The 27,566-nt window shown below is 37.5% G+C and overlaps 1 protein-coding gene across 1 annotated transcript in view; it reads left to right on the top strand.

Moving 5' to 3' along the window:
• The window catches only part of hsph1 (heat shock 105/110 protein 1), a 48,056-nt gene that overhangs the window by 3,461 nt on the left and 17,029 nt on the right, over positions 1-27,566 (top strand). Inside the window, exons 5-11 of the mRNA XM_056473311.1 lie at positions 1,173-1,272; positions 1,361-1,494; positions 3,497-3,741; positions 7,296-7,524; positions 9,751-9,857; positions 10,022-10,155; positions 10,267-10,469. Of these exons, the coding sequence (XP_056329286.1) occupies positions 1,173-1,272; positions 1,361-1,494; positions 3,497-3,741; positions 7,296-7,524; positions 9,751-9,857; positions 10,022-10,155; positions 10,267-10,469 (1,152 nt within the window). The remainder of the gene's footprint in view (positions 1-1,172; positions 1,273-1,360; positions 1,495-3,496; positions 3,742-7,295; positions 7,525-9,750; positions 9,858-10,021; positions 10,156-10,266; positions 10,470-27,566) is intronic.

The following is a 27,566-nucleotide window of genomic DNA, read 5'->3' on the forward strand; positions in this document are numbered from 1 at the left end:
AGTTGCAAGTCGGCCTGGGGAAACAGTTAAAGTTCCAACAGCACATAGTTACAACATCACTCCGGCCAGACATAATTATCATTTCTGAGGCAACAAGACAGTTGATTATGCTTGAACTCACAGTGCTCTGGAAAGAGCGGATGGAAGAGGCAAATAAAAAGAAACACTCAAAGTACCAGGAGCTAGTAGAGAAGTGCCTGGAAGGGGGCTGGAAGACCCACTGTGAGACAATAGAGGTGGGCTGTAGAGGGTTTGCAGGGCGTTCACTATGTTAAGTCTTCAACCAACTAGGCCTAGCAGTAGCAGCTAAGAAGAGGGCCATTAAGTCCGTTTGTGAAGCTGCAGAGAAAACCACAAGATGGCTATGGTTAAAGAAGGCTGATCCCTCTTATTTTGGGATACCTCTTATTTTGGGCTGATCTAACTGTATTTTGCACTGTCGTTGCATTTGCACTGTCTGTATTTTGCACTGTCGTTGCAACTGCACTGTCTGTATTTTGCACTGTCTGGAGCCAGCACCTAAGCTTTTCACTCATCACAGGACACGTGCTGCTGATGATGTGACAATAAAAGTGATTTGATTTGATTTGATCCGTGGGTGATTGCTGACCATGGGTGAACCTCAGCTGGGTCACCTGGGTGAGGGTGTCTGGTGTTGAAAGACCCGAAACACCCAGTGACCCAAGAATACATCACTGATGATGCATCCCAGTGCATCTAGATAATGTATATTGGACACAGTGTCATGGTTTCCATTAATTGGACTTGTATTTAGATGTTTTTTTAACAGTTTAAGTGGATTTCCCAGTACTGGGTTGTGGCTGGAAGGGCATCCGCTGCTTAAAACATATGCCAGAATAGTTGGCAGCTCATTCCCCTGTGGCAACCCCTGATAAATAAGGGACTAAGCCAAAAGAAAATAAATGCATGAATGAACATACAATATTAATCTTCATTATTGCAACTTTCTTTAAGTCAATGAAAAAGGAAAAATGTTTCATGTGTTTAATATTAGAACAGCAGTAAAACAATTTGTGGAGAAGTAAAGTGGGTTTCATCGAGCTCTATTTCAATTTGCATGTAAACCACAAATGTGAAAGCCACCAATCCAATGGTTTGTTTGTTTGTCTGTGTTATTTCTTTGGCCATACAAATGATTTTGTCACGCATAGATCCCCTCATTCTTCACTGATTCAGAACGGAGGTCTGTACTGGATGCTGCCAAGATTGCCGGCTTGAACTGCCTGAAGCTAATGAACGACAGCACTGCAGGTATAGTCAGAATTAATGAAAGCCACAACAACAGTACTTTCGCTGTGTCTAGAAAAAAAGATGCTGACTGTATAATGTATCATTCCAGTGGCGCTAAGCTATGGCATATACAAGGAAGATCTGCCAGGCTGTGATGAGAATGCAAAGATTGTGGCGTTTGTGGACTTGGGTCATTCAGCCTTCCAGGTCTCCATTTGTGCATTCAATAGGGGTAAAGTTAAGGTGTGTTTAACAATAATAATAAGGAATATAACTATATAAAAATGTATAATATATACATGAATACAGTGCTCAGCATAATTGAGTACACCCCATTTTGAAAATGAATATTTTTGTCCATTTCTCAGTGAAGCAATGCATTTAAACAAAACAGATTTATTAAACAGATATATTTATTAAAATAATAATTTAGTTACCAAACATATTTAGAAATTGAATGACAATACAATTAAATTCATGCAAAATATTGCAAAATAAATTTACAACCTACAACTACATTTTTCATTTTTTTTTTATTTTTTTATTTTTTTTTTGCTTCTCTTGATTTTCCCTCTTTTTTTAAATTTGTATTTAATATTTTTTATAACATATAAATATGGGTGTACTAGTTTTTGGACTATTATTGTAAGTTATTTTGTTAGATAAGCTCCAGATTTGGCTTCAGTACTGACTAATCTAATGTATATGCACAAATATAATATTGTATAACTTCCTATTAAAATATGAATTTAAAAGATAGATTTGTGAGGGGTGTACTTATATATGCTTATATATGTACTTATATATGCTGAGCACTGTATATTAGCTATAGTTAAATACAGTTTTATATGTTATGTCATAACAGGAAATATATAGAAGTTGGGAAGGAGTACAAATATTTCATGGTTTCAGTTAATTGTGTATATTTTATAATTAGTATAATTCATTTTAATATGTTTGTTATGTTATATAATGTTAATTAATAATAAAAAATATAATCAATACTTAATTAACAAATAGACATACAAATGTTCAGTGTTTGTATTTATAACAGCAATAAAATAGAATTTGGAGAAAAAATACTATTTATAAAAAAATACAGTATTTCCTTCTGCACTGAAAAAATATAATTTGAACCAACTTTAAAAATAATACTGTAATCTGTTACAGCTAAAGGTTCTAGTTCTTCCTTAAAGTATAATTAAACTCGGTTCAAGCATAAAATTTTATTGAGTCTAAATAATAGAATATGTATTATAGTTGTTTACATTTACAAAAAAAACTGTAGATTTATATTATAGAATGTAATCTTTACCCTTTTTATCCTTAGATCAAAGTATACTTTTGCTTTGGGGCAACCTAAAAGTTACTTTATTTTATCATTAATTATTAATTCATTAATTAGTTTTGACTTGGTTGAAACTGCAAAATGTAATTTAATGTTAATCAAAATACTCATTCTGCCCAAGGAAAAAAATACATTCACTCACATGTAAAACATATTTTTTTAGAGATTAATTGAATCACTTTGGTTCAACTTAAAAGAAAACTTCAAGTAAAAATTTACTTTGTCTAAGCTATAAAAAATAAGAAACCATATTTACTGACATAATCCAATATAAAAATGTACTTTGAATGCAAGACTCAGTAGTTTCACTTTTTTCAGTGTGTAAAATGACACTTCTTATTAAATTGCTTTTAAATTTAACCAGTTTCATTGTGTCTGTTAATTGGACATGGTTATGATTATTAACTTTCATTTAAATCATTTAAATTGACTATAAGAATAATAATTATTACTTTTTAAGGAATACTTGTACAGTTGTTAATGTACTCCATATCTAATAAGCATTTTCTGTATAACTTGCACAAATTTAGCAAATATTCTTTATAAGCTTCCTATTGAAAAACAACTAGCTGTAATGGCTGCTTGAGGGTTGTGGCTTTAGACTGATGTATAGTTTGTTAATATTACTCTTGTTCTTTTTGATGTAATCTATTTGTAAACACTAAAATGTGCAAAAACACCGCGCCAGTGCGTCCACGTCCCGACAATGGCTATTATATCAGAAATAAAACACAATTTGTGAACACATTTCATACGCTTTCATAAAGAATTTTTTTTTTTGTTCAATTTGTAATATCTGTTTGTGAATTCAATCAAGGTCTCAGTCAAAGTAAGATGCTTGTGTAGATCTCAACTTTGCATTTTCACACATTCTCAATCCCGCTCTGTATTTTGCAGGTTCTGTCTACTGCCTTTGATCCTCATTTAGGAGGGAAAGACTTTGACCAGAGGCTGGTTGATCACTTCTGTGCTGAATTCAAGTCCAAGTACATGATTGATGTAAAGTCCAAGAGCCGAGCTTTGCTGCGACTGACACAAGAGTGTGAGAAACTCAAAAAACTGATGAGCAGCAACTCCACAGAGCTTTCCCTCAACATTGAGTGCTTTATAGATGATAAAGACGTATGTGGGAAGATGAACAGGTACTCCACTGCTTCATATCACTCTTAAAGCGTTATATGTCTTAAAAGAGGGACATTGTTGCTGACAAATTTAGCATTATTTCATTTATTAATTTATTCAACAGAATGTCATTATATAAATATTACTTCATCCAGTCATCTTAAATTTTTTTTGATTTACTATAAAGTATATAAAGATTTTTTCATGCTGATATATTTTTATTTTCAAATACAATACTGATTTATTGAAGAGCAACACTGTAAATATGCTTTTCCTTGAGGTTTTGTCTGTTTCTAGTCCAATATTCTTGAAACAAGAAGCGTTTTCTTCACAAGTAAAAATATTGTTTTATTTTCAGAAATAATAAGTCAATATATTAAGTGAGTTTTTCCCCTAAAACAAGCTATATAATCTGCCACTGGGGTAAGTAAAATAATTGGTTACACTTGATTTTGATGGTCTGTTTGTTGATTTTAAGTTACATTGCATCTACATGCCAACTAATTCTCATTAGATTATAAATAGACTGTTAGATTTGGGTTAGGGTCAATGTAAGTTGACGTACTTGCAAGTTTCTATAGTCAGTTAAATGTCTGTTGAAGGAGCAGTATCAGCAGATATTAAGCAGACAGTCTACTAATACTTAAATGGACCATCAAACTAAAGTGTTAACCAAACAATTATGTATTTAGTTAGAAGATTTTTTTTTAAATATTTGCACTAAAAACAAGACACAAACTCTAAGCAAGAAAGCTTTTTTTAACCTATTGTACATGCATTTTAAAAGTATAACAAGTAAAACTACACCTTCTGAACAATTGCAGTTTTAAGAAGTGTATTGGCAGTTAGTTGTATTTAGGGTTTCTAAAGGTTTTGTCAGGTCAAATCTAAGACTTTTTAAGACCGTTATGAATGAAATTTCAGGCTAAATAAAAAGGCTAAATGTTAAGAACTTTTTCCAATGTTCCAGTTAAAACATTAAGAAAACATTAAAAACAAATGTTATTGCAAGGAAAATAATTAAACCATATTGGTAAATGGAGTTAATAAATAATTTTTTGTGTAAACTTTTATTAGAATGGAGTGTTAGTGTTTGGACGGGTGTTGGACCAGTTGAGTAGCTTTACATGGACATAGGAAAATTAAGACCTGTTAAAAATGATTTAGGACCCACAACACAATATTTCAGTGAATTTAAAACTTTTTAAGACCTAAAATATTGTCTTTAAAATTTAAGACATTTTAAGACTTTTTAAAACCCCGCGGATACCCTGTGTATTAGTGTCTAGAGTTATTGTAAAATAGACCACATTGTGCTGTTACTTTAAATGCATTTTCTGTACTGATCTGTCAACACATATAAAATATAATTATAAATAAAAATAAAAATATAAATAAAATATAAAACCTGCATTTATAATTGCATGATGAGTTAACTTTTTTTTTTGTACATATTTTTCTTATAGATCATTTCAGTGTAGCCATGTCATTGGCCCATGAACATTTCCTGCTTGTTATCAAACTATTTAATAACCGTAACTAGAGGCAATTCAGTCTTAACTTAATGTTAAAACAGCTACCATAACATTATTTATCAATATGTGGCTCTTTTTGGATTATATTAGCTATAGAAATTAAAAATGTACAACAGGAAATACCTTGGGACCATTGTCATTTTTTTACAACCTTCAAAATGGTCTACAGTGTACCTAACTCATAAGTAATTACAGGTACAAGCTAAAAACAAGACAAATAATTAATTATCACGTATTATTAAACAATTGCACTAACAACGGAATTCACAAATTTACCCTTTTTCTGCATTTCCCTCTCAAATCAAACAAACATGTAAAATAGGTCAATTGGAAATGCTAAACTGTCTGTAGTAGTGAACATGTGTGTGTCCTGTGATGGACTGGCCATCTGTGCAGTGTGTCTGTGGTCAGGGATGCTGGGATTGAGTCCAGTTTCTGAGACCCTACAGAGGATAAGCGCTTTGGAAAATGGATGGATGAATGAATGGATGATTTGTGTATTGCGAGGCTGTCCTCCAGGCTGATGTGCTGCTTGACGTTATTGGTGTTTTGTTTTTGTGTAATTTAGAGGATATTTAATGGGTTGAGTCATTTTTAGGAAGTTGCCAATTAATTTTTAAAAATAGCTACATTTGCTTTTAGGCACTTTTAGAAAAATAATTTTGCTTGAGTATTCGCTAATTCTGGAAAAGTTGACTCTGTGTAAGGATGCATGATATATCTGCTCTGATTATTAGCCAGTATTTGACGTATAGTTCTCAGTCAATATTGGATATTTAATAGTCATATCTGATTATCCGATTTCCTCCTGAAATTTAGTACATTTCAGAATTAATATTCCTTGTTTTATTTTGGCCATTAGAATTTAAAATCATTCTAAAGTGTTGATAGCACCAGTCATAACATGAAAACATTTTTAAACATAAAGTCCACGTGAAATCAAAATTTGCATTGTTTATTTTGCAAGCATACATTGTTATAATTTAGGTGAACCGTTAATCCATATAAATTAATCCATTGAAAAAAGTTTTGGTAATATTCTATCAAATCACCATTTTGGTCAATTTCAGTTTGACGGCTTCAATCACTATATTCTTGACCACGCCCCTCTTACCGCTAGTTTGCTATGAGGGAATGACATGCAAAAAGAAAGCCCCGCCCCCAATATTCCATTTCAGTTAGAAGGACTGTACATCGACATACTGAAATAAACAACTTTCTAATTTAAACAAACTTTAATCTTTGGCCAATTTGAAATTAATATTCTTTTTATTTATACATTTAGAATGATCCTTAAATAGATTTTTATCTTTAATTTTAATACTATAATTTTTTTTGTTATATTTAGTTGTTTATTGTTTGGATTCTATTTTAATATTTATTTAAAATAGCATACATAATTTAAATGGGCTATTAAATGACAGGTTTAAATCCCTGTTCACACCGAGAATGATAGCAATACTATAACTATAGCATTAAATATATTACTCCACACCAACTGATAATAGCATTCTGTTTTAAAGTGAACACTGCTGTTTGGTTGTATGTTGTTTTAATTTTTTGGATTCTGATTGGATGCCGTTTTTCTCTTTTATCTGTTTTCACCATTAATCAGCTGTAACGGTATCAGTCCTCTGTGGTGTTGTTATTGTTATAATTGTGGTTATAATTGTTTCTACATAAGTGATAAACATCGATATGTGGCTTGTATTTCAATATTGTTTTCAAAATGCCTGATTTATATCACTTATGTTTTGTAACATGCACTGAAAGAAAATTCATTGGATTTACTACATTTTTACTACATTTTTTTACAAGGTAACTGGTTGCAAATAATTTATATGGCCTGAATTTAAACAAACAAATTAACTTAAACATTACTAAATTCTTTTAAAAAATTGTAAATCCAATTCATCTTTTTTTGTGTGTGTGCCTAGATTTATCTACACTTTCATAACTGCAGCGCATTTAATTTGCAGACACCATAAAAACTGAAAATAGCAAATATGTGTAAGTACCTGTTCTTCTCTCCCACAAAGGGCTAAATTTGAGGAGCTGTGTGCTGACTTGATCGAGAGAGTGAAGTTTACTTTAATGAAGGCTGTAGAACAGGCTGGAGTGCGTCTACAGGACATCAGTGCTGTAGAGATTGTAGGCGGAGCCACACGCATCCCTGCTGTAAAGGCCCAGATCAGCAGCTTCTTCAGGAGGGATGTGAGCACTACATTAAATGCAGATGAAGCAGTGGCCAGAGGCTGTGCATTACAGGTACTGCAATAGGCTTTTTTATACTGCAATACATTACGTGGCTCGTTTAAAGCTAAAATGTAGGATTAAATAATATGTTAAAACTATTTGTCTATGAATATAAGTTATTTAAAGGTTGATTTGCTTTTTGTTTAAATATCCCAACCAGTCCCAAATACATGTAGGGGTGTGTGGTATTTCATTTCCCTTGATGAAAATAAACAAGTCTTCAGACTCCAAAAAAATTGTTTTGAGGTAGAGCCTATTAAAATGCTGTTTGAATGAGCAAGTTATAGGAGCAAAAAGTATCCCTGTATTACGTATATATTTTTTCCATAACAAGAAACCATATAGTTAAGTAATATCACACAAGCAAGAGAGAAATTTTCCTGAATATCACCAATTCTAATTGCAGATATAATCTTGATATCACAATCACCAGCAATCTAACCGTCACAGATCGCTGGAGAACACTTACATTCACACAAACTACAATCCTGCCTCAATATGAACCACAAGTCCTGTCATGCAACACACACACACACACACACCTGCTCCAAGTCTCCATTGATTACACTCCCCCAGCTGATGCTGCTCACGGACTGATTACACTACACATATAAATGGCTCACTTTGACACTCTCTTTGCTGAGTCTTGTTTCCTTGCTTTGCCTTGCCGTGTTTGACCCTCGCTTTGTTTTGTTTGTTTTACTGTTTATTCCTGTATTTATAATTTTATCTAGCTCTTCCTGTTCTATGATTTTAAAGCACTGTAGGTTATTTAGATTCAGTGGTGTGTTTACTGGATCTGAAGTATAAGGCGGGGCAGAAAGTTTAATATCTCCTATTTTCTGTCTAAAGCCTTCTATTGTATCTCTGAAAAAATTCATGAAGTCATCACTACTAATTTGCGGTGGAACATTTTGTTCCAAAGGTGACCGATTATTTGTTAATTTAGCGATGGTGTTAAATAACAATCTAGGATTGTTATGATTATTTTCTATCAGTTTGCGGAGGTGCTCAGCCCTGGCAGATTTTAAAGCCCTCCTATAGCTGGACATACTGTCTTTGTATGCAATTCTAAAGACTTCTAAATTAGTTTTTTTCCATTTACGTTCCAGGGCACGGGTTGCTGTTTTGAGAGCGCGGGTATGACTATTATACCATGGTGTATAACCCCAAATATTAACGTCTTAAATATTAACGTTGTGTGTCTGCTGGGTAAATTCTCTGTAGATGAATAAGAAACTGGTAATTGAATAGGTTTGAAAATACACTAAGATTCAAAAGTTTGTCTTCAGTATAATCTGTTTATAGGTTTTTATGCTTAACACTGCATGTATCAGAGTTTACTATAGCAGACAATAAAAACAGTAATATTCTGAAATATTGCAGTTTTTAAAAATAAACATTCTATTTGAGTATAATTTAAAATGTGATTTATTTATGTTATAGCAAAGTTGAATGTACAGCATTATTACTCCACTCAGGATAGGACATAGGCTTTCAGTGCTATTTATCCCTCATTTTATTGTAATAGTTGTATCTTGGCCAAAATTATCCTATCCCTACAAAGTATACATCATTGGAAAGCTTATTTAATCAGCTTTCATGTAAATGTAAAAAATGTTGAGGTCCAGTCAAAATACTCACTCCAAATTGTATTTTGTGTCACTCTATATTTTTAACTAGCTATGAAAATTATGCAAACTATTCTAAAATAAAAAGGCACTTATTTAACCAGCTTTGATGTGATGTACACATGTACACTATACATTTTGTGGTCCATCCGCTTTAAAAAGCGCTGTAATACTTTTGAAAATCACAATCGCAATATATATATATATATATCCATCCATGCCTAATATCCGATGATTTTTTAGAAATTGTTACAATTTTGGTATTTGTGATGCAGCAAGTCCAGAGACTGTTGTGTACACTATGATTTTATATACAATTCGCTTTAATGTATAAAATAAAAAGTGGCCATAAACAAATATTTTCTCAATTCAAATGAGTAGCGGCTTAGACCCGGAAACAGTATTCCATACGTCACTGATACGTCGCAACTTAACAAGCGCATGGTCACATTTCTTAAAAGTATTACTGACTCCACACTGAACTGTATTTTGAGTCTCTCTATATTTCTAACAAGCTACGAAAATGATGCAATATATCCCAAAATAAAAAATAAAAACCTGATGGAATGAAGAATTCATCTCTTACATGCTGTTGTTTTTCCCACAGTGTGCCATGCTCTCTCCTGCATTCAGAGTGCGAGAGTTCTCCATCACAGATGTCATCCCATTCCCCATTTCTCTGTCCTGGTCCAGTGAAGCAGATGAAGGCAAATCGTAAGCCCCTCGGCTACTTACTTTCCTATACATAAGATCCAAGAACAAGAAAACGTGCAGCAGTTTTCATTTTAATTAGTTTAACCCTAAACATCTGCGTGCATAAGCTGTGCTGTGCATCTCACATACTAATGCACTTCTCATTACAAACCCTTACCTTCCAGATGTCATGAGATATTCCGCAGGAACCATCCTTGTCCGTCAGCTAAATTGATCACATTTTACAGAAACAAGCCTTTCATTCTGGAAGCTTTTTATTCAGATCTATCATCCCTGCCCTTTCCTGAGGCCAAGATCGGTGAGCTTTTTCCTCCTTCAGGCCATCGTAGTGTTTCTACCGCAGCATACAGATGAAACTGAAGTCCTGTTTTTCATATTTTGCTGTGCGTGTGTCCCAATGCCTCCACAGGTGAATATAAAGTGCAGAACATTCAGTCTCAGGAGAACGGAGAAAAGGCGAAAGTCAAGGTCAAAGTTGAAGTAAACAGGAGTGGTGTAGTGAGTGTGAGCTCAGCTGCCGTGGTCCTGAGAGTGAGATCAGATGAGTCTGAAACCACTGAAATAAATGAGGATGTTGACAGTCATGACGCCTCTGATGATACTGACCTACAGGTGGGTACGAGCAGTGTGCTTGTGTTTCATATTCATTCATTTGGCATTTTTGATGCTTTATTTAGTCGCCAGAGGGGTGTTACATAATGCATTCTATTGATTTATATTTTTATATAAAATAGTTTTTCAAGTCACGTCCCATTTCCATCTGATATAAACATGCTGAAATGCATATCTTGTGATGCTCGCTTGTTATAATATTGATATTAAAATAGAGATATGAGCAGTGTGCAAATTACACCACCTGACAAAAGTCTTGTCGTCGATCTCAGTTGTAAGAGCAAATAATAACTTGACTTCTAGTTGATCGTTTAGAAAAGTGGTAGAAGGTAGATTTTTTCTGATGAATCGTCTGTTGAACTGCATCCCAATCATCACAAATACTGCAGAAGACCTATTGGAACCAGCATGGATCCAAGATTTCACAGAAATCAGTCAAGTTTGGTGAAGAAAATAGCATGGTTTGGGGCTACATTCAGTATGGGGGTGTGCGAGAGGTCTGCAGAGTGGATGATCACATCAACAGCTTGAGGTATCAAGACATTTGTGCGATCCATTACATTACAAACCACAGGGCAAATTCTTCAGCAGGATACACTCCTACTCATACTTCAGCCTCCACATCAAAGCTTCTGAAAGCAAAGAAGGTCAAGGTGCTTCAGAATTGGCCAGCCCAGTCACCAAACATGAACATTATGTCTGGGGTAAGATGAAGGAGGAGGCATTGAAGATGAATCCAAAGAATCTTGATGAACTGTGGAATGGCAAAGAAAGCGTTCTTGCAGGACTCCCAGAGTTATTTGAGTCATTGCAGAGATGTATGGATGCAGTCCTCCAAGCTCATGGGAGTCATAAACAATATTAATTCTTTTTCCACTGCACCATGACTTTATATTCTATACTGTACATTATTTCTGCTAAGTGACAAGACTTTTGTGTAAGCAAAGTCAGAGCTTACTGTCCTAATTTAATTATTAAAAATCAATGCATGAGCATAGCCTTTGCCTTTCATGCAAGCCACTTCTGAGACCAAATGATCAATTATAAATCAAATTGGTATTTGTTGTTCCTGAAACTTAGATGGGTGACAGGACTTTTGTCAGGTAGTGTATACATTTATAAAGTTTTCAGTGTTTTAAGGATAATAATTGGATTTCTGACTCATACAGTAACTGTGATGGATCATTTCAACAGATATGCAATTCTCAAAGACTATAACTTTTTGTCATAAAATGGTCACTTTTGCAGAATTGTGTCAGGTTTTCATCCATACACAGACGAATGGATGATCATAAAAGATTGCATTCACTGCACTCAACTTCCATGTGCAAATACTGTAATTAAATATTTTAGGTCTAATTTGACTAAACTTTTATGCTTCATGTAGATTGAAATGCCTATTTTACAAGAAAAAATGTCTTTTGAACACTTACAGTGTCCTATCAGTTCATCATGGTATCATGGTAGACCTGCCAGTTTCAGTCTGCCACATTACTGCTGGGCATGATCATGAATTGACTCTTATGGGTGGGTGCGAATTAATATTTATATCAGCTTATTATTGGCATTATTACAATAATTTTAAAGATGCATCTCGTTTTGATGTCCCTCAAGCGTTAATTGTGGGAAATACAAAAAGCCCTCTATAATTCGCATTCTGGATATGAGTATTAATTTGATGGCATTGTTCAGGCACAAGTACTATTAAATTAGCAAACCCATGTTATACAGCTTACAAGTGTTCCTACTGTGTTTTGTATAATGCAGTGAATTATGCATATCTTATTTTGGTGTGCTCACATCTCATATTAATTACATGTTTTGCCAATTCACCCACAAAAGCTTTTACACTACAAATGCAATCAGATTGAATGCATTTACAACTGCTTTAGGAAGTGATCGATAGTGGATAAACTCAAAGTAATTTAGGTCCTATTTGTACATGCTCTAATGTGAAAAAAACTGCTTTTATTCCTTAGATAATCTTTAAATATTAACAAAGGAAAGTTATATATATCACACAAGTAGCACTGTGATATGGCTGTGTATCAGCACTGGTGGGAGGCGTGCATTGGTACACAATAATAACAATAATTTACCCGGAAAAAGCCAAAGCGACGCAAACACTTCCAGATTACTGTTGTGTTTGCAGTAGGAAAAACGCTAAACACATGCAGACATTTCTTCTTTCTTTCTTTTTACTGAACTAGTCTGTTTTAACGAAAACCAAAAAGTAACTCAGGGTTATACAAAAAATGGCCTACACAAAATACATACATTCCTGATATGCGAGTCCCATCTCACACTCAATACACTACAATTACTATGGTATAAATACAACATAATGAGAGAGATTGACTTAAAATATACGCTGTATTTCCGAAATTACAAATATTTAAAATAGGCACTATCCTTATAAATAAACTGCATAGATGCAATCTAAACAACTACATTGTTGCCTTGAAAAGCCTCAAAAGTACATTATATTGCAGAATATCGCAGGGCTATCAGCCAATCAGATTCAAGACCCAGACAGAACTATATATACACACACACACACACACACACACACACACACACACACACACACACACACACACACACACACACACACACACATACGTGTTTTGCTATACTTGTGAGGGCCATGACCCAGTAGCATGTTGTGAGGACCCCCCTTTCTGTTAATGCTAGGAAAACAAAAAAAATAGTAGTGCCACTAGAGGGGAGCAGACAACCAGGAAATCACTTTAAATCTGTAAAAACACCATGTTCACAGAAATGGTGAGGTCGGGAGAGGAGTTGCGAGGACCGCACTGTTACTAGGCAGATTTCAGTTTGACGGTTATGGGTAGCGCTTATTAAAAGTGATCAGAGATGCTGATTTTAGTCCAAATAACACTTTTAATCACTGAATAATTAGTTTGATTATTATTTTAATTACTCAAACGGTTCAAAATGCGGATATATTTTGTTAATAGCCTGCTGATTTCATATGATTGGATAATATAGTCTCGACTAAGGAAACTCTGCTATATCACACAATGGCCATTTCATTAGGTCGGTCATGGTCATTGACACTCATTTCTATTTTTGTGTGTCCATAAACACGAACCCTGACAACATTTGGTTGATTTAAGAAATGAACTTACTATAATGAGTGATGAAACGGATCGAGGTTGATTCCATCCACACAGATCTTTCTCTACAGAACGCACGTGAGCTGCGGGTTAACTGTAACTCATTCATCATGGAGGAATGATGTCTGTCCATCTCGCGTTCATCTGAACTGCTGCGTAAACTGAGTAAGAGAGCAAATGACGAATCCATGCGCGCCGCAGCACTTCAGGAGTATCGACTCACTGCAAACTGATGATTCACTAAATGATGATTCACCAAACGATGATTCTTTAGTCGCGTTTGACTAAAGAAAGTCAGTCATGATGACACTTGCTCCATGCAAACACCTTATAAAGCAGGCTAATAATAATAATACTTGTTATATTTTTTTCCAGAGATTTGTCAGCTGTTTACTGTTGCATGTTTTCATATTTATTTTTTTACAGTAGATATTGCTTATAATGCATGTTGCATGACAGTATAGATGATAAATAACTCATAATTGTTTAAAAACAATATTTGGTTACACTTTATTTTAAGGTGTCCTTGTTACAGCATTATTATACATTTAAATACCAAGTAATAGTAATTAACTACATGCACTTACTATATAGTTAGGATTATGGTTGGCGTACATGTAACATTTGTAACAAGGACACCTTAAAATAAAGTGTTAGCCAATATTAGTTTGTTAATCTGTTGATATCTTCAGGGTACTTTCAAAACAACATTTTTATTAAATTCTCTAACCTGCTTATATTATGATAAAGAATAGCAGCTGAATTAAAATCTGTGATATGAGCCGCACTGAGTTTGAGCAGTTGGAACAGAAAACAAGACAAAAAAACTGCAGTTAAAGTTTACGCTGATGATAAATACCACTCTAATCTCAGACATGGTCTTGGTCACAAGTTTATTTTAGTTCTAGCAGTTGAGTGAAATACCAACTTAGATAAAAAGTATAGAGAAACAAAACCGGTTATTTGACAAGCACCACATTACAAGCTCCAAAATTAGAAATCAGAGAAGATGGTAATTTATTTATAACAGAAATATTTTATTTAATAAAAAAATCGACACAGAATACCTGTCAAAAACAGGCTCACAAGCCCAACATCTAACAACATAGTCAGCTCTAAAAGTACACATCTGGATGGCAAAACTAAAGGAAGAAATACGTAAAGTTCTGTTTGTTGTGCAGAATAGAGTCAGAAAATCAGAATGAATTTTAAGAGGGAGAGAGGATAGTTAAAGGTTAGTTTACTTCTTTTAGGACAGAAATTTATCAATCAGTTTCTTCTTTTTGATTGGATTACATTGTAAACATGATTTTTGACATCTCTCCAGCTCCTGGTTTGAAGCACTGGTTCTTTCTGTAGGCACTTTAAACATTTGTCTTTCCCAGGAACTTTCATTAGTGTTATGCAGGTCCCTTGCTGTCGCCAAACCACTTTTTTTCAGCATCACTCCAGGGAATGTTCGTTCTGCCTGGAAGAACCTACAGAAAAGAATCAGAAAAGCACATGATTCCATCAGTCATAAGTAAACATGTATATTAAGTAAGTATGACTTTGCTGGAGGGATAATAACAATAAAATCACTATGTATACATCTATTATAGTCCTTGTGTATTGCATTATTTTACATGTGCACTGAACAACACCTAAACTGAAGAACGTAGTTATATAGTAGTAGTAAGAGCAGTAATATCAGTGGAGGCAGTGGTAGCAGCTTTCGTAGCTTTTAGAAAATTATATGACTGAGTGTAGTAAAGATGACAGAGAGACAATCATTTCAATTTCTATGAGGGTTCATGTTTTTGCTTTATGAGCATATATTTTAAATAATGATGTAGTACACATCACAAAAAGTCTTAATAATAGGGATCCTAAAACTAATCCATAAAATTGATAATAGGGGTGTGACGATAACCGCATCACCGCCATACCGCCATAATGAGATGTCAACCGCGGTGATGTGGCTATTACCGTCATCACCGCCCATTTTAGTTTAGTATTTATTTTTGCTTGTGAATCTTTTAGGATTGTATAGAAAAACTGAATAAACTAAATAAAAGGAATAAAAGGCCTGCCCTGAGTATTTTACACTTAAAATACAAATTTAGATTACAAAACGAAAACACTGAATCCTTTTTAAAACCAGCATAGGCTGTTATTATTTGAAGCTTATTTTAATAAAGCAGGCCTACTAACTCAAATCAATCGCTCCACAGAAAATAAGCATTTTAACGCACCACTGTAATTTCTATATCCCAATCCCTTTATCAACATGTTTAATAAAAGGCATTATTTTAAAGATTATAACCTGAGAATATGATTTACCTCAGCGCTGCACTTTTCTCCTTCACCCTCGCGCTGAGTTCAGGTGACGGAGTGTTGTGAAGTAGTTAAACTCTCAAACTGGCACAGGAATATCAGTATATTAATATAGGCTTTGCTAAAATGCTGGTCAAATGTAGGTCTTTTTTTACAGCTATAAACAGACGCGCATGCTGCGACCACGGTGATGAGGCAACAATCGCATATATTTTGACTTATTTAAAGGGCACCTATGGTAAAAAATCTACTTTTCAAGCTGTTTAGACAGCCATATGTGCATGTATGGTGTATAGACCGTCATATTGGGGTGATATAAACACACCCAGTGCTTTTTTTAAATTTAACAACATTAAAAACGGTGGACCAATTGGAGCGGTGTTCAAACCGACTGCAACTTTACATTGGAGCGGTCCCCCCACCCATCAATATTGATTGACAGGCGTGTCATCATATCCTCAGTTTGTTGATTCACGTCCGCCATTTTCAGCGTGAGTCGAAGCGATATCACTAAAGGAATACGCTAGCTCTATTTTTAGATGCAGGGCTCATTGGGCTCAACACAAGATCAATATTCTCCACATTATCGCTCTAATCAGAATTATTGGTTGTATCTTTAGGTAGGTTTGCAAACATGTGTACTTCTTATTGAGTCTACCTTATACTTCAGCCGTTTGCATTTCTCACGATCCCAGAAGCTCCCTGTGATCTTAACTAGCATGCGTTTTACAATTCTAAACATCGGTTTCTATCAGGGTACACTCAAGTCGACGGCTGGGTGCCGCGGACCGCTGCAGAAACCTATGTTTAGAATTCAAAAATGCGTGGCGCGACGATTCGGGACACTTCATGTTTCTGCCGCGCCACAGAGAGTGTCTGGTGTGCCGTGTTGCGGCTTCGAGCGGCGCATCCGGTGCCTCAGTCAAAGTTAATTCAGTGTGCGTGGTTATCAGTTTCTGTGTACAAGCTCGGCACTTGAAACTAGCACACAGTTGGCTGTAAAACTGTACAAAGACACAAATGATTTTGTACTCTCTGCTTGGTCTGTGTCAGAGTTGTACATGTACGACTGAATGCTGATCCTCTCCTCTCAGTCTGCCTCTGTTGCAAGCACAGAGCGGGTGAGCTCATGGCCCCGCCCCCTTGTTACGTTGGGCGGGAAGCCGAAACTAATTTACATGTGAAGCAACACACCCATAAATCAGCGAGCTGTGGACACGCCCCCAACATGACACTTTTTAACACATTATAATAAAACAATCTGAATTGTGTTTTAAACTGAACCTAAACTGGCACATTCAGAAGAGCCATAATATTAATATTAAATCATAAAAAAAGAGGTAAACTATGTGCCCTTTAAAGTAGGCTATAGGCTATATAATAATTTTGTGTAAAGACATTTATAAAAATATGTAGCTAATATATCACAGGGGTTTGTGTAGCAGCAATTAGAATGGAGCATAATTAAATCCTTTTTTCCCGTGGAGCAAGACAAACACTACACAGTTGTGTAGCGGATGGGGACGCACAAGAATATACAATTCAGATATTTTTGTTGGAAGAAAAATATTCTTTGAACGAATTTTGTTTTGTACAATTTGCATCTTTGTTTTTGTGGGTTAGTTATTTACAAAATAAACATGAATAACTAATAAACTTTGAGGTGAAGCGATGTGCCTCAGGGTCCGCTATATGCCACGGCTAAAACACAAACTGGTCTGTTAAATACAATCGTAATATAAATAAAATAAAAGTGAAATATTCAGTTTGGAATATTGAATCTTTGTTAACTGTATCAAAAATAAAATAGCAGCCTATATTATCACTCTTTATGACAAACATCCATTGATCGGTCAGTTTCGCTTTAGTTTAATCAAAGCGTTTGAACTTTCTGATATTTTAGGCAGAGTGGTCTGCATAACCAATGATTGAACTTATCCACCTGCGACCCACCCATAATTAAACATCATGTAGGCGAGCTGGCTTTTTGATTACCTGAACCGTGTATTAACGGCTGCACCAGCATAACCGAGATCTGCGTATTAATATCAGCACCAGCAGATATAACAGAGTTTGTTTCATAACAGCGTTTTCTGCTTCTTAAATATCCAATATTAAGAGAGTGACTTCATAAGGTACATAACCTGCGCACACTTGATTATTACTTGAATGTGTAAAGTCATGGACGCATCTCACAGCGCAAAGCATAACTTGTCCTTTAAATGTCCATGCTTAATATGTCATTGATGAGGTCTATCTATTGAAAGGGTTACCTACAATGGAGTATATATAGGCTATATATGCGCTACATAGCAGGGACGTTAAGGTTGTATGTAACCCTTTCAGTAGATAGGCCCTGAGGCACATCGCTTCACCTCAAAGTCTATTAGTTATTATTGTTTATTTTGTAGATTACTGACCGACAAAAACTAAGATACAAATTGTACAAAACGAAATGCGTTAATTGTAAAAAATATATGAATTGAAACACAACTGTGCAGTGTTTGTTTCGCTCCTCTGGAAAAAAGGATAATGCTCCACTGTAATTGCTGCTACACAAACCACACACAATTATTATAGCCTATAGCCTACTTTAAATAAGTCAACATATATGCGATTGTTGCCTCATCACCGTGGTCACAGCTCGCGCTTCTGTATAGCTTCTGTAAAAAAAGACCTACATTTGATCAGCATTTTAGCAAAGCCTATATTAATATACTGATATTCCTGTGCCAGTTTGACACTGTAAATTAAACTGAGGAGAGTTTAACTACTTCACAACACTCCGTCACCTGAACTCAGCGCGAGGGCGAAGGAGAAGGAGAAAAGTGCAGCGCTGAGGTAAAATCATATTCTCAAGTCATAATCTTTAAAATAATGACTTGTATTAAAAATGTTGATAAAGGGACTGGGATATAGAAATTACAGCGTTAAAACTGCTTATTTTCAGTGGAGCGATTTTGCTTTTATATATATATATATATATATATATATATGTGTGTGTGCGGGTAACCGACATACCGCATGATTTCTTGCTTCAACACCGCAATAACAGAAAATCCGTTACCGTCACAGCCCTAATTGATAATCATTGATAGACATTTGTTGTCAATTAATGGCATTATCAATTAGTTGGAGTGTGACAACAAAATAACTCAAAATGCTGAAGAGTTGAGATCAACCAGCATGAGGATAAAGTGTGCATCCTAGAGACTTTAAATTAGTTAATAAGGTAACCTAAAATGTAACTGTAACCTTAAAGTTATTCTATTATTATTGAAGTATCGGATCAGGTTTCGGTAGATACTCGAAATCAAAGGACTCTGACTCGAGGGCAAAAATACCGGACATCCCTAATCTGTATAGAAAAAGTTCATCAATTATCTGAATAACATAGCTAACAATCTTACCATTTCCATTACCAGTCTTAGACGTTCTGTTTTCTTTGGTCTGTGTGGGAGTCAGGGCTTTCTGGGTAAAGAAAAGAGACAGCTTGTGATATATAAACTAAAAACTGACTTATTAATTACTGAACTCTATAAGCCTGAAAGTCTAAGCTGTATATAATCAAACTGCAAACCATCCAAGTTGGAATAATATGCCTCGTCATGCTCACGTCTACATTTCTGCCTTCTAGATAACTCTGTAACACAAGAAAATAAACATCAGATTATCACAAGTTATATCTGTATAGAAAAAGGTCATCAATTATCTGAATAACTACATTATTCAGATCCCTTTTTTCTGTTTATGTGTTTATGAGCTTGATTGCATATATATATATATATATATATACACATACATACATATTTGATAGTTGAGAATGCGCCGCTTCGCGGTGTAGAGAAACCTGCTTTCCGAGAAATAATGGCGGCGGAATAATGAAGCAAGATACTAGGGATGTGAACCTACACTGGTCCTAGGTTCAGTTCTGTTATGATTATCATGCCATTGATTTGGTTCAATTCGATGTCTCGGTGCATTGACGATGCTTTCCATACATAATTAGATTTTTTCTTCACAACACAAGATTTTTTTTTATTAAAATCTATAAATATATTAATATTTATATTTGATTTGTAATACAGTTTTGTTCTTAAATACAGCAGTCAGATATATGAACTGTACCCTTAATTTGATCTGCTCAAGAAAACACTCTTTCTGAATGTATCAAACAAAACTCCAGTACATGCACAGAAGACAGCATGAGCATTTATAGCAAATAAACTAATGTAAACATTATCCCGCTTGCTTTTTGAGCGCTGTCAATTGAGGTCTTACACCTTTATGATTGGTCATTGCCTTCACCCGCTCAACAGAAAGGGCTGCGACCTCAACGAAAAAAAGTTCTGTTTTTACCGTGAAAATTGGTTAGGCATGGATAACACGCAACTCAATAGGCACAACTTTTATTGTAATTTTAAATGTAAAAATAAAATGTATGTTATGCTATCATAAGTGGGTTTTTTTTCGTGAAATTGTCCGGTTGGCATTTGTAAAAAAATAATAATAATAAAAAATTAGGCTATTAGGCCTACTTGTGATTTTATTTATCTAGTTAGCCTATTTAATAACTTGTTTTCAGGTTACATTTTCATTTGAAGGCAATAAGCTTACAAGTAAAAAACAAACAAAGATATTCTAACTGTATTAAAGCCATCAAAATAGGTCTACATTATATTTTCAAATCCACATCATGCACTATATACCTATTTCACTTTATAACACTGCAAACTTGACTTCGCAGGCTGATCATCTTTAAAGATATTTTTAAGTGTCCTAACTTGAGACTGCTGCCTCATAATGGGATGTTTCTTTACACAACCGTTAAAGTGCACTTTAGCAATGTCAAAATTAAAGCAAACATTCAAAAGGGTTCTGCGTTTTGTCAACTGTATAGCTTAATTGTAATAATAATGAATATAATAAATGCTAATATTATTTATAGTGTAGACTACTGAGGGACTGTGCAGTGTCCAACTAAACCTTTTTATTTCTAACTAAAAAACATAAAATGACTGGCAGCTGCGTCCCTGCTGAAATTTATTTAACAACAATTTTTTTTTGCGTTTCTTTCCATTTAGAGCTCAAGAGAGTTGTATTTTCAGATTTAATTAACCAAAACATGAAATGAATTAGGCTGTTGGCCTTCATGAAATCCACTAGTCCAGTTTTCTCCTGTGTGAAATTAGAGAGCACCTCCGCCGCCGCGTGCACGTTTTAAAGGCTATATACCCCCCCCCCCCCCCCCTCACCACCGGCAGTTGTTGGTGATTTCCCACCCCGGTAGTAAAAAATCGTCACCGTCACAGCCCTAGGTTTATTGCGCAGTCTGTTTCAGGTTCTCAAAATAGGTTGTTTTCACATGACGTCATTGCTGACACGTGACTCAGATGGAGGGCAGGAAGTGGTTCTTCATAAGATTCGCTACCAGAACATTAAAATATTTGTTTTATGTTGTTTCTAATAGTTTAAAGTGGCTAATATAAAGAAATGCCGAACAGCTTTTATAGACTTTCAAAAGCTTTTGCTCATAAAGTGGTAAAAGTTCAATAAATGTAAAAAAGGTGGCGTGTGATAAACATTTACTCAACACATCTATGTGTACAAACTTTTTTTGAACGCTATAATTCGTAACAGCACCAATAAAGATTATATACAGGCCTAGCTGTGTGTATAAATATATTAATGTGTTATATAAAATCAGATACAAACACCAGCACACTTATACAATATCAAAGAAAAGATAAATAACGTACTCTGCCATGTAATCGCTGTAATAAAATCTCTGGCTTGTTTTGCATTAATCCAAGTCTTTACTGGCGTTTGGCAGAATAAACACCTGTTACATTAAGGTCTATATGCGCAGAAGTGGTGAATGTTTGTTAATGGTAAGTTCACTGGACAAAACTAGACGATTATTATTGTGGAGCACTTTACCTCCTTACAAAAATAAATAAATAATAATGTAGACTATGCGTCCATGCTTTTGTCTGCTTTCATCTGTTATTTTGTGATGTCTGGAAGATCCACATGGGGAAAAACTATAGTAATTTATAATAAAAGATGTTTTTGAACCACATAGTAAAGTGTATAATGTGTAGAACTCTTATTGAACAATGAATGCTAGCGAAGGTAATGAATTCTACCAAATACTGTAGCATAGTAAACTAATAAACTGTAATACTGCTGCATTGTGATCGTGTATGATTATAGCGTAGAGAAGAGAAGCCTCTTAAATAATTAGTTTATTACTACAGTAGTCTTCCCACAGCAACAATTACTATGACAGTTTAATTAATTAAAGTATTTATTTTTTCATGTGATATAATAGCTTATATAGTGTCTACTGCCTCGATGACAGGCAAACATATTTTAGTTGAGTACAAAACTCGGCCCTCTTCATGATATAAGTATCATGCCCAACATATGTGCTTATTTTCTATTTATATCTTATACAGAAAGATAGAAATATGGTATAAATCACAAAAATACACTTTCCTCTATGACTCCCATTCAGTTTTTAGTTCCTGCCCTCCATCTAAATTTTGTGCGTCACCAGAACCAAATGATTGAAAACAACCTTCAGCAATGTGCCAACAATACACCTTAACACACCTCTATTTTGGACCAGAACACCCATGAGTCCACAAAGTAGCGCACATGGATTTACTATTTAAACAACGTGGTGCAAAACAGAAAGTATGGGAGTATGATAGGGCCCATAGAGTTAGAGTTAATCTGTTACCTGCTCATCATGATCATCTCTCTAAGCCTGGCCAGGGTGGTGATGCTCTCTCAGTCTCTTTCTGTCTTGAACTTTCTCTGATATCTGTATGAATATATAGTGTTAGACACTCAATAACAATCATATTGTGTCCATTACTTATCAAACACTCAGTTCACGAGTTCACACTGACAGATATTTGACTAAATAGAATATGCATATTTGGTGTGCTGTCCGGGGAGAGCGCTCGGGAAGACACCCTAACTCGTGTTATTTCCCTTATCAGGATAGAGTTAGGGTCCGAGCGCAGTGTCTAGCCCGGCTCCAGAATGCTCCCCAAAGATGCAATTTTTAGAAGGACAGCAACCAGACAGATATCATGGTCTCTCCCAAAATGCTAGCCTTGAAAATTTGGAGGGGTGCTGTACTGCATTGGGAAAGAGTGAAAAATGGCTCCGGTGGGTGCAGTGATGCAGATGTGACTCCTTGGGAGCTGTTAATGCTTGGCAGTGAGGAAATGTAAATGTGTACTCCAGAAGGAGCCGCCACTGTTGAGGCAGTAATCTGCAGTGTTGTGATATGATTTCTATATCAATAATGATTGCGTCTCTGGTGGGTGCGGTCGCTGTACTTGCAGTGGTGCATTATAATGGTGTGCGTCTCCAGTGGGAGCTGTCACTGCACTAGCAGTGGGAACTGTCACTGCACTCGCAGTGCGTCTGCAGTGGGAGCTGTCACTGCACTCGCAGTGCGTCTCCAGTGGGAGCTGTCACTGCACTCGCAGTGCGTCTGCAGTGGGAGCTGTCACTGCACTCGCAGTGCGTCTCCAGTGGGAGCTGTCACTGCACTCGCAGTGCGTCTCCAGTGGGAGCTGTCACTGCACTCGCAGTGCGTCTCCAGTGGGAGCTGTCACTGCACTCGCAGTGCGTCTCCAGTGGGAGCTGTCACTGCACTCGCAGTGCGTCTCCAGTGGGAGCTGTCACTGCACTAGCAGTGCGTCTGCAGAGGGAGCTGTTACTGCACTAGCAGTGCGTCTCCAGTGGGAGCTGTCACTGCACTAGCAGTGGTGCATAATAAGGTGTGGGATCTGTCACTGCACGCAGTGCATCTTCAGTGGGAGCTGTCACTGCACTAGCAGTGCATCTGCAGTGGGAGCTGTTACTGCACTAGCAGTGCGTCTCCAGTGGGAGCTGTCACTGCGCTAGCAGTGGTGCATAATAAGTTGCATCTCCCGTGGGAGTGGTCACTGTGCTAACAGTGGTGCGTAATAAGGTGTGCATCAGCCGAAGGAGTGGTGCGTAATAAGGTGTGCATCTGCCGAAGGAGTGGTCAATGCGCTAGCAGTGGTGCGTAATAAGGTGTGCATCTGCCGAAGGAGTGGTCACTGCGCTAGCAGTGGTGCGTAATAAGGTGTGCATCTGCCGAAGGAGTGGTCACTGCGCTAACAGTGGTGCGTAATAAGGTGTGCATCAGCCGAAGGAGTGGTCACTGCGCTAACAGTGGTGCATAATATTAAGGTGTGCGTCTCCTGTAGGAGCGGTCACTGCGCTAGCAGTGGTGCGTAATAAGGTGTGCATCTGCCGAAGGAGTGGTCACTGCGCTAACAGTGGTGCGTAATAAGGTGTGCATCAGCCGAAGGAGTGGTCACTGCGCTAACAGTGGTGCGTAATAAGGTGTGCATCAGCCGAAGAAGTGGTCACTGCGCTAACAGTGGTGCATAATATTAAGGTGTGCGTCTCCTGTAGGAGCGGTCACTGCGCTAGCAGTGGTGCGTAATAAGGTGTGCATCTGCCGAAGGAGTGGTCACTGCGCTAACAGTGGTGCGTAATAAGGTGTGCATCAGCCGAAGGAGTGGTCACTGCGCTAACAGTGGTGCGTAATAAGGTGTGCATCAGCCGAAGGAGTGGTCACTGCGCTAACAGTGGTGCGTAATAAGGTGTGCATCAGCCGAAGGAGTGGTCACTGCGCTAACAGTGGTGCGTAATAAGGTGTGCATCAGCCAAAGGAGTGGTCACTGCGCTAACAGTGGTGCATAATATTAAGGTGTGCGTCTCCTGTAGGAGCGGTCACTGCGCTAACAGTGGTGCGTAATAAGGTGTGCATCAGCCGAAGGAGTGGTCACTGTGCTAGCAGTGGTGCATAATATTAAGGTGTGCGTCTCCTGTAGGAGCGGTCACTGCGCTAGCAGTGGTGCGTAATAAGGTGTGCATCTGCCGAAGGAGTGGTCACCACGCTAGCAGTGGTGCGTAATAAGGTGTGCATCTGCCGAAGGAGTGGTCACTGCGCTAACAGTGGTGCGTAATAAGGTGTGCATCAGCCGAAGGAGTGGTCACTGCGCTAACAGTGGTGCGTAATAAGGTGTGCATCAGCCGAAGGAGTGGTCACTGCGCTAACAGTGGTGCGTAATAAGGTGTGCATCAGCCGAAGAAGTGGTCACTGCGCTAACAGTGGTGCATAATATTAAGGTGTGCGTCTCCTGTAGGAGCGGTCACTGCGCTAGCAGTGGTGCGTAATAAGGTGTGCATCTGCCGAAGGAGTGGTCACTGCGCTAACAGTGGTGCGTAATAAGGTGTGCATCAGCCGAAGGAGTGGTCACTGCGCTAACAGTGGTGCGTAATAAGGTGTGCATCAGCCGAAGGAGTGGTCACTGCGCTAACAGTGGTGTGTAATAAGGTGTGCATCAGCCAAAGGAGTGGTCACTGCGCTAACAGTGGTGCATAATATTAAGGTGTGCGTCTCCTGTAGGAGCGGTCACTGCGCTAACAGTGGTGCATAATATTAAGGTGTGCGTCTCCTGTAGGAGCGGTCACTGCGCTAACAGTGGTGCGTAATAAGGTGTGCATCAGCCGAAGGAGTGGTCACTGTGCTAGCAGTGGTGCATAATATTAAGGTGTGCGTCTCCTGTAGGAGCGGTCACTGCGCTAGCAGTGGTGCGTAATAAGGTGTGCATCTGCCGAAGGAGTGGTCACCACGCTAGCAGTGGTGCGTAATAAGGTGTGCATCTGCCGAAGGAGTGGTCACTGCGCTAACAGTGGTGCGTAATAAGGTGTGCATCAGCCGAAGAAGTGGTCACTGCGCTAACAGTGGTGCATAATATTAAGGTGTGCGTCTCCTGTAGGAGCGGTCACTGCGCTAGCAGTGGTGCGTAATAAGGTGTGCATCTGCCGAAGGAGTGGTCACTGCGCTAACAGTGGTGCGTAATAAGGTGTGCATCAGCCGAAGGAGTGGTCACTGCGCTAACAGTGGTGCGTAATAAGGTGTGCATCAGCCGAAGGAGTGGTCACTGCGCTAACAGTGGTGCGTAATAAGGTGTGCATCAGCCGAAGGAGTGGTCACTGCGCTAACAGTGGTGTGTAATAAGGTGTGCATCAGCCAAAGGAGTGGTCACTGCGCTAACAGTGGTGCATAATATTAAGGTGTGCGTCTCCTGTAGGAGCGGTCACTGCGCTAACAGTGGTGCGTAATAAGGTGTGCATCAGCCGAAGGAGTGGTCACTGTGCTAGCAGTGGTGCATAATATTAAGGTGTGCGTCTCCTGTAGGAGCGGTCACTGCGCTAGCAGTGGTGCGTAATAAGGTGTGCATCTGCCGAAGGAGTGGTCACCACGCTAGCAGTGGTGCGTAATAAGGTGTGCATCTGCCGAAGGAGTGGTCACTGCGCTAACAGTGGTGCGTAATAAGGTGTGCATCAGCCGAAGGAGTGGTCACTGCGCTAACAGTGGTGCATAATATTAAGGTGTGTGTCTCCTGTAGGAGCGGTCACTGCGCTAGCAGTGGTGCGTAATAAGGTGTGCATCTGCCGAAGGAGTGGTCACTGCGCTAACAGTGGTGCGTAATAAGGTGTGCATCAGCCAAAGGAGTGGTCACTGCGCTAACAGTGGTGCATAATATTAAGGTGTGCGTCTCCTGTAGGAGCGGTCACTGCGCTAACAGTGGTGCGTAATAAGGTGTGCATCAGCCGAAGGAGTGGTCACTGCGCTAGCAGTGGTCCATAATATTAAGGTGTGCGTCTCCTGTAGGAGCGGTCACTGCGCTAGCAGTGGTGCGTAATAAGGTGTGCATCTGCCGAAGGAGTGGTCACTGCGCTAGCAGTGGTGCGTAATAAGGTGTGCATCAGCCGAAGGAGTGGTCACTGCGCTAACAGTGGTGCATAATATTAAGGTGTGCGTCTCCTGTAGGAGCGGTCACTGCGCTAACAGTGGTACGTAATAAGGTGTGCATCTGCCGAAGGAGTGGTCACTGCGCTAACAGTGGTGCGTAATAAGGTGTGCATCTGCCGAAGGAGTGGTCACTGCGCTAGCAGTGGTGCATCATAATAAAGTGTGTGTCTCCTGTAGGAGCGGTCACTGACACTATCATTAACACTCTGCTAACACTCACCTGCTCATCATGATCATCTCTCTCAGCCTGGCCAGGGTGGTGATACTCTCTTAGTCTCTTTCTGTCTTGAACTTTCTCTGATATCTGTGTGAATATATAGTGTTAGACACTCAATAACAATCATATTAGAGCTGGGCGATATGGCAAAAAAATTATAACGATAATTTTTTTCATATCGGTCGATATCGATAATTATAATGATAAATGTAAAAATCTTCATATTTATAAATTTTATAAGATTTTAACCACACCAATCCCTTTGTGCAGCTGATTTAACACATTTTGTGAAATGTTTTAGCTGTCTGACAATTTAAATAAAATAATAAGCAAAAGAACAATCTTAATTGAGCATTTACATTTACTGTGAAGTGTAAAAGTGATTACATTAATATTTATTAAGCACCAGGCTTATTAGGTTTTAATATGTTTAATTAACATGAGAAAATCAGTGGTACATGAAACTACAACAATTTGTACCTGCTTATTTCCAGAAGGTTTTCTTTGTCCCATTATCTGTAAAACAAAACAATTACCTT

Source organism: Danio aesculapii, chromosome 15, assembly GCF_903798145.1.
Source record: "Danio aesculapii chromosome 15, fDanAes4.1, whole genome shotgun sequence".
In the NCBI taxonomy this organism is placed as follows: Eukaryota; Metazoa; Chordata; class Actinopteri; order Cypriniformes; family Danionidae; genus Danio; species Danio aesculapii.